Genomic DNA, 8,067 nt, shown 5'->3' with positions numbered 1-8,067 from the left:
ATACTCGTTCTGTGTGTACATATATCTCGGTATTGAGGGAAACTCAGTTAAGATATATTAGTTATTTATTAGAAATCAATCAATTTGTATTTACAAACATTATTTTTACAGATGAATAATGGTAAATTTTAGATACACTGTCTGACAAGCAATTCTTACAGATTTTAGACATGATTAATCTAGTAAATCACACTTAGTAACCAGTTTTGTACATTGAATCCAACAGTTATTACGGACGTTGCAGTCACTAAATTTCATGATATTCTAATAATAAAAAAAGTATATTTTGTTTGACTACCAATACGTAGAGTAATTAAAATTACCGGTTTATAGCAAAAATTAAATACTATGAATAATGTAAATAGTTATTTCACATTAATGACTTAAAATGCATTAAAGTATAAAAAGTTTAAATGTCTCTGAGACCTGACAGGTATAATATATATATCTGCATTACCTGAATAGAAATAAGTATATATTTTCGGTGAGTGCTTGGGCCAGTTATATCCCGTCTACTACAACCGAAGGTATCACGAACGAATTCATCATGAGCGCAAGCGCGCCGGTAAGCCGAAGGCGGCATACCGATATACCGAATGTTCGAATTTTTATGTATCGTGTGTCATGCTTAGTTGATTGATTCATACAGTTATTATTTTTGAGGCAATAAAATGTGTAACTTCTATTGTTAATAATTGGTGTATTCATTTTTTAATAAAATGATGGTATTATATTAGTTTATTGCATCCAAAATAGTAACTATGTGAATGAAAAATGATGAATCAACTAAGCAAAACATACTATATTCGTCTCAAAGACAAACCTGAGCTTATGTTTAATTCGGGCCATTTTCGGTTGCAGTAGACAGACCATACAAAGGGTACTTTCTATTTCGATAATTAAGAGTTATTCAAAAAAGAATATGTACATGAAACGTTCACTGTCATATCAAAATTAAATTGGATTGGTTAGAATTTTTTTTGGAGCATGGATACGACTGTGCCGCAGCAGTGAGCTCTTGTCAGTGAATGATTTTTCACACTCGACGCACTTGTACGTCCTGCCCGTGTGAGTGACAAGATGCCTACTGAGTCCAGAAGCGTGACAGAAAGCCTTAGGACAAAGTTGACAATGGTGCAGTTGTATTTCGTTTGGGTTTAACTTTTGATGGCGTCGCATATGGACCTTCAAAGCCTCTCGCTGGGTGAAGCTCTTCTCGCAGTGCTGGCACTGGAAGGGTTTTTGTCCCGAGTGAGTCATGAGATGGCGGAGGAGAATCTCTTTCTGGGCAAAGGCACGATGGCATATGTTGCAGCCAAACGGCTTTTCGCCGGTATGCGTGCGTTCGTGTCTCACTAAAGCTGATTTCGTAGGGAACCATTTCTCGCAAGCTTGACAGGTAAAGCCTCGCTGTGTGCTGTGCACCGACTGGTGACTCTTCAACATGATTCTCCGTGTAAAGGCTTTTGGACATTTATCACACTGGAATACCTTGAGCTCTACGCCACTTTCAACTAAAATTTAACAATTTAAAAATTAATATACTTTGGTATTGGTTAATCTTAGATACACTATAAGACATCGTGAAAATGATCCAATTACTTATTGCTGGATGCATGGGTTGCTGTATTTGTTGGAGAGTCTGCGATGAATTCTGGACTTCCATCATGTAAACCTTTTGGGAATCTGACTTGAGTGGCTTTTCAATCTCATCGCCTTCATCCTCCGATTCTTGTTCTTGTTTTATTCTAGCAGCTCTCATTGTGCAGCGAGCTTTCGCCATTCGCCCTTCAGAAGGCGTAAGAGTAATGTTTTCCGGACCTTCCGAAAAGTTCTCATCCATATCGGCATTTTCAGTACCGACTCCCAGTATGTAGCCACCAACAAGCTCTTCTTCCGTGACTTCGATGGGTTCACCATCTGCCTGGCTGCTGCTAGCTTCTGTCTTGGAGGACACCAAATCGGCGAGCAATTGCTTGACCCTCTTAGATTTCCCGCTGGATTGGACCTGCTCGCCATCCGAGCAAGAATCTTGGATTTTTCCTTCATCTTCTTCTCCGGTCAATTGTTGAATCATTTTCACATGCTTTCGTAATTTTGCGTCGGCTGCCTCACATTTCTTTTTAAACTGATAAGACTTTTCCAATTGGTACTTGCAGGGGTGACAAATCATGTTGGGAAGACCGTCGTCTTCGTAAACCTTGAATTGAAATTTAAATTAGAAAAAAAAAAAAAAAAAAAAAAAAAAAAGATTCTCTTGGTGATTACAGGATACAACCCTAGGCCTTTGGACATGAAAATGTTATCATTCAAAATAAATATTAATTAAAACTATCTACTTAGTATTTACTCTTCACTCAGTAACTGGTGATAAAAAAAAGATTGTCCTTTCCAATTATTTGTAATGAGAAAACCATAGGTGAGCAATCAGTCGGTAAATTGGTATTGCTAACTTTTGCATTCAATTATAATTTAAGAAAAAATTCCAATAAATGAAACCCTACCGGCATACCTAACTATATAAGTAAATATTTGTATGGATATCGTTTGATGAGAAAAGGGCGACACTTGCGTATGGATCGACTGCTTGGGATTTCGTGTGGATTAACTGACGAACCGACCAGCGATTGTTGTGGCTATCTTTTATGTCATTGTAATTATGCTTCATCTGCGGATCATCAAGCAGGAGGAAGCTAGAAAGTGATGAGTGCATCTCACATGTGAGTTTAAGAGCTGATGGAAGGACTTGGATCAAAGAGAGGTAAAGGATGTTAAGGGAGCAATGTGCGCGGCAAGTGAGAAAGAGTCGATAACTCGGTAAAGATGGTAGTTACTTTCTACATTACAGTAGTATAAGCAACAATAGCTACATATATGCTGTATCAGATGATTTCTTCTGTATAAAAATCGATGGAGTGCGTACGTAGGTACATTTGATATTATTGATGCTGCACATGAACAAATAAGCATACCCGCAAGTAGGTACATGAAGCAGAGCAAGTGGTTAGGACGGAAGGCAAAGAAGAGAAAACGTGGGATGATACGTCGATACGTGCGCAACACCCAAGTATTGCATGTATATATGTATATATATTATATACAATTGTACCTGAATTATATGTACACTTTTAGCTAAACGATTGATTGCGCGATGGTATTAACCGTGAGCTTCTCCAAAGAGATAAAATAGGTTCCTAGCTTTCAATGAGTCGGTGAGCCGGAAGAACGGCTCCATGTCATCACTTGGCATGTCTCAGCAGCACTAACAACTTTCCAAAGGCATTGAATTAGTGAAGTGTTCTGGTAAGTATTTAAGTTGTCATAGACTGGCAGAGAAGGTAATTACACCATGTAGGTCTTCTAGAATAAGTACATACCTACAGGAACACTTTCATGCCCCTAAGGTACAAACGGAAGGGTGGTGTGGGGGGTATCCTGTATTGTGTTCAGAGTACATACACAAGCTTGTACAAAATTTTTCCGGGTCTGAGGGCTTGTATCAGTAATACACAGACATAAGAACATACAAGAGAGCTGCTGATGCTGTACAAACCTCAAGGTTGACACATGACATGATCCTTAGGGGCAAGGGTATCGCATCCTCATCAAAGATAGGAAGCATCTCATCCTCCTTGGCCAGACATAAGCGGCACAGTTCGTTCAGGTGGATAATCACGTTGCTCGGACTGTCGCCCTTACGTTTACGCACGTACGTTTTCATGCTTCCCTTAGCGTCCATGATGACGTGGAAGTTTGATTGCCGTGTATCTAAAACCCTGTTTAGAAAATTAACTGGTTCTTAGTAAGAAAACAACATGTCATCGCCATGTATATATAAGTAAGACGTGGGGAAAATTACGCGCCGAAATTATGTAGCGAGAGTTGATGCGGTAGTAAGCACTCGGTCACTCACAACGGGATCTACACGCTCAGGCAATATGGCGCTCTGTACTGCAGCTGTGCCAAAAGTAGCGATGTAGGGCAGGGATCTTCCGAATGGCGCGCACCTTCCACCGTGTGGAGAGAGATTCAAGAGCAGATGTGCTGAAATTAGGAAAGACACACTGGAACAATATAATATAATAATTTACACCGATGAACAAAAAAATGGCCGTCTTGCCCCGATATTTTCGGTATTGTTATGCCAGCCTACCTTCCTACTATACGCTCCTACCTATACCTAATAAGTATTGCAGGTTTCTTTACTCCACGGACTCAACACGTTACTATTGTACTAAAGTGGGCTCCCTCCAATCTAAAACCGACACGTATAGGTTCCTCCTCCACCGGCTGCTTGATATTACCTTTATTTTGTAGGTACGGAATACGGAATTCGAACAATTATAACTGACCCTGACGAGAGTGCGCTTTTTGCTCGATGGCTAGGTATATACGTCGAACCACCGAAGCAAATGATGTAAAACTAAACTATAAGCTAAAGATTTGCACCCGTACACAAACAGTAGAATAAGGGACAGAGCAGCAGAGAATCGAAGGATAGAAGAATCTTACATGTATATACATCGTAGGTAATATGTATACACAGTATACACACATATATATGAGCTAGGCACTGCCGAGAGTGCCGAGTGCATGCTGAGACTCGCCGAAAGTACCGCCAAGTCGGTAAAGATGGGAACTAATATCGACTTGGGCATATATCGACTGCATACTGTATCGAGTGCTGCTATACCCGCAGTTTAGTCTTTTAGTGTGTTCAATGTTCATACGCATACGTCTGTATGGTTCATCTTATCTTACTAATATATAAAGCAAAGTCGCTAAAACCGTTGTAATCGCTAACCGCAAAAACTACTGAACCGATTTTGCTGAAATTTTGCACACTGATTCATGATACTTCCTAGATGGTTTTAGTATAGTTTTTATCTTAAAAAATTTAATAACAATAGCAATAAATGAGCTCAAAGTTTTGCAAAAATACGCCAGCTTTTCACTTTAGTTCAGTAAAATCCGCTAGGTGGCGTCGACATAAAATCGAAGCTACCTGCAACATAATTAAATAAGTGTGGTTATAATAGGCCGGAGCGTATCGTTAGCTGTATAGTCGAGCTTCGGCAGCTCATCAAGCTGTTCAGAGAATGCTGGTGATGGTCCTGCAGCTGGGTATCCCGGTTACAGACGATACTCTTCTCTAAGGGGGAAGGAACCCAAGTGTCCCTTCACCCTGAATTTCGACGAGTGCAATCAAAGAAAAATAAATTAATTCCAACCGATGCCGTCTCTGGCAGAATACCAGGAGACATATCTAGCCAGAGCACAATCTGCACCAACTCTTCAGAGTTGTGTGGCAGTCCCACCATCCCGGCTGGTGTACTTAAAGAATTTGTGGCTACAAATGTAAGCAAGGAAAAACAGCTCTGATGGGCACGGGAAGCCACAACGGCTACCTTCTTGGTAGTCGCGTCCCCAACGCGCTTACCCACATGTTCCCGTCTAAAGATGAGCAATTGAGCAGTTGGTTATCCGGGGAACGACCCGAGACGAGATATTCTTTGGTCAGCGGCGTACCTCCCTCCATCACAGTCTCCGTACATCGAGACTCCCAGGGTAAGAATCAAGCAACCCGTAGCCAGCTCTTCATCATCAGGAATAATAATAAAGAATAGCCTGGAAGTTTCACCACTGGCGCTTTTTAGGGCCATTATAAGTATTTACGTTCCCTACTTAACCATCAATTTCATCGGTTCTTTTTAGGGGCCACCTTAGTGTAAACTACCTTGCCAACAAATACATTTTTATTACCATTTCCGGAAGCGATTCGTCAACTAAAAGACTACATTAACTAAAGACGGGCACTATTAAACCAAGTTAGCTATTCACTGGCAGACGTCACCTGCGGAGTTGTTCTTCGCAAGGCTGGAAAACCCGGTGACCGACGACTCTATATTACCTTCTCGACTCTAAGCATTCAACCAGGAATCACTGATCCTCTCCAAGGTCTGCGCTGGGCAAACCTATAACAGCTATAAAGGAAAAAAAAACTTGAGCCAACGGGACAGCCTCCACTGGACAAGTATCACTAACCAATCTCCCCATCTAAGATCACCAAAACAACTAAATCTGCAAAATAAAAAAGGTGCTTTAGACACCAACGTCTTTGACCTTATACCGGGAGACGTTGGGAAAGAGCACTAAAACTAGCCCCAAAGCTTCGGACTTTGTAATTTTTCTCCCAATCAGTCTGGGTCTTCAACAGCAAGCCAGAGAAGATCACCCTGAGGTATCCAGGCAGTCACAATTGCTGTTAACTGCAGTCAAGAAAGAGTTAACTTAAGAAGCTCACCGGTCTTTTTTAGGGCCATCGGACGTCGAACTACCTTGCCAACAAATGTATTAAAATTAACAAAGTTGACTGAAAATAGCCTTTAGGGGTCACAAGTCTTAAGCATGCCAAAAGTCGCAAGAGGGTGAATTGGAAGGAAAACTTCAAATGTATCTAATGAATACAATTTAAGGCGTCAAGAAACTGACGCAGAAAATTTATCGAGATTGAAACAGCAGCGTCAAAATCGTCAACTTAAGAGTCTATTACGTGAGAGATCAGCTTTTCATTGTACCCTCACAGCAATCTCTGAAATCTTTAAAGATCCTACTTCAGATTTTTTAATGAGTAGAAAATGTATTTGTGTTTTTGTGGCAATGAAAATGTAGGGTTTAAGGTCCAGGACTTTGTTGCTCTGGTAATAAAATTGTGAGATATGAGAAAAAACAATTTTTTTTTAATATAAATTTTTTGGGGGTTTTAAATCTTAACAGCTTTAAAAAATTGCCCTTTTCGTGAATTACACAGAAGAAACCAAATCAACAACTTCTTATAGCCATCGATTATTTTATGGCATAAAAAACGCACAGTACTTTCCAGCATTATTATTTTTTTGAATTTGTACACCTTATTATTTGACCAAATAAACTATATGGATTCCGAAAAAATATGTTTTTAATAAGAAGATTTTTGTTCCGAGATGTATCGGAAATATGTGTAAAATTTTCTAACTAAAAATGTTTCACATTACGTGTCAACACACTACGGTGTTTTATTTAGACAGTCTCGGGCGAAGCCGAGACGGGGGGCTGCTAGTAGTTCATACCGGGGAAAATAAAGCACATCAGGGCTCAAGTAAAGTATTCTAAATGAGAATCCGAGTTGTATATCCTCGCCTTTCCTGCATCGCTTATGCCAATATAACTTTTTTAAGCACATCGGTTTCTGCGATTTATGAACAAAAAATATACAGGTTGGGCCAAGCTCGTCACTCATTGGTAGCTCATTTGAGTCTTAATCTATTTTATGTCATAATTATTAAGTAACCAATAAGGAGCGAGCTTGACTTTTGGAGTACACCTACGAGTCTAAGGAGTTACCGTAATTATGTATACTCACTGTAATTGTCTCATGAGAGGGTAAATACACTATAAAAAAAAAAATTTATTCGTAGTCGATTTCTCTTTACTTATGTAGAAATTTATTAAAGGTAAGGTAAATGTATCAAACGTTGGCCATCTTAGTAGACCAATTTATAAAGTACTCCATAAATATAAAAAAAAGTAAAATTTTTAGTCCTAATGAGCATTATTTTATAGTTATAACACTCTTTTGAGCAGTACCAAAAAGAAAAAATTTTTTGCTTACACAGAAAAAAGCTTTTATTTATCATTTGACATGATTGAATGTCCCAATTCTTGGCCACTGTAGGAAAAACTTGTCCCTTTGGCCAAAACTTCAAGTCCCAATAACTGGCCAGTCGTACGAATTGTACGCAATTAACATTGGCCAGTTATTAGGACACACCAAAAGTGAGGTTACGTTGACAGATGTCCCAAAGCCTGGCCAGCCAACCAAAATCACTTTATAGAAACACTTTTTCCTAATTTCCTGGTTAAAATATTATCAAGATAACTATTGACAATGAAATTTATATAACTTTTAAGCGTAAATATTAATAAAAATATTTCTTACAGCTGAAAAAATTCGTGCAAATCGCAAAATTGTGATTGTGGCCAGTCTTTGGGACCAATTTTTTGGTGGCCAAGCATTGGTACATTTAC

The 8,067-nt window shown here is 39.2% G+C and overlaps 1 protein-coding gene across 3 annotated transcripts; it reads right to left on the bottom strand.

The window, feature by feature from the left end:
- Position 1: 1 nt before the first annotated feature.
- LOC106645070 (uncharacterized) lies at positions 2-4,475 on the bottom strand. 3 transcript variants are annotated; one of them, XM_089591434.1, is made up of 5 exons: positions 4,154-4,475; positions 3,860-4,064; positions 3,554-3,776; positions 1,603-2,200; positions 2-1,514 (listed from the first exon to the last, which is right to left on the bottom strand). In XM_089591434.1, the coding sequence occupies exons 3-5, from the start codon at positions 3,737-3,739 to the stop codon at positions 955-957; spliced, it is 1,344 nt and encodes a 447-aa protein (XP_089447560.1). In that variant the 5' UTR covers positions 3,740-3,776; positions 3,860-4,064; positions 4,154-4,475; the 3' UTR covers positions 2-954. The 3 variants fall into 3 exon arrangements, with proteins under 3 accessions (XP_089447560.1, XP_089447559.1, XP_014216318.2); XM_089591433.1 differs by having other exon boundaries at positions 3,864-4,064; positions 4,154-4,474; XM_014360832.3 differs by having other exon boundaries at positions 3,864-4,044; positions 4,154-4,474.
- Between the last annotated feature and the right edge of the window lie 3,592 nt (positions 4,476-8,067).

This window comes from Copidosoma floridanum, unplaced genomic scaffold, assembly GCF_036245765.1.
Source record: "Copidosoma floridanum isolate Cflo_tuat_1 unplaced genomic scaffold, Cflo_Japanese_pri ptg000013l, whole genome shotgun sequence".
Lineage (NCBI taxonomy): Eukaryota > Metazoa > Arthropoda > Insecta > Hymenoptera > Encyrtidae > Copidosoma > Copidosoma floridanum.
This window is presented reverse-complemented; position numbering and strand designations above follow the sequence as displayed.

Bases quoted from the DNA above. Each gene is read 5' to 3' on its own strand.
- LOC106645070 (XM_089591434.1), bottom strand. From the start codon at position 3,739: ATGGACGCTAAGGGAAGCATGAAAACGTACGTGCGTAAACGTAAGGGC. The intron at 2,201-3,553 runs GTTTGTACAGCA...TTTCAATTCAAG, and splicing joins TGTCATGTGTCAACCTTGAG to GTTTACGAAGACGACGGTCT. The intron at 1,515-1,602 runs GTAATTGGATCA...GTTAAATTTTAG, and splicing joins ACCCATGCATCCAGCAATAA to TTGAAAGTGGCGTAGAGCTC.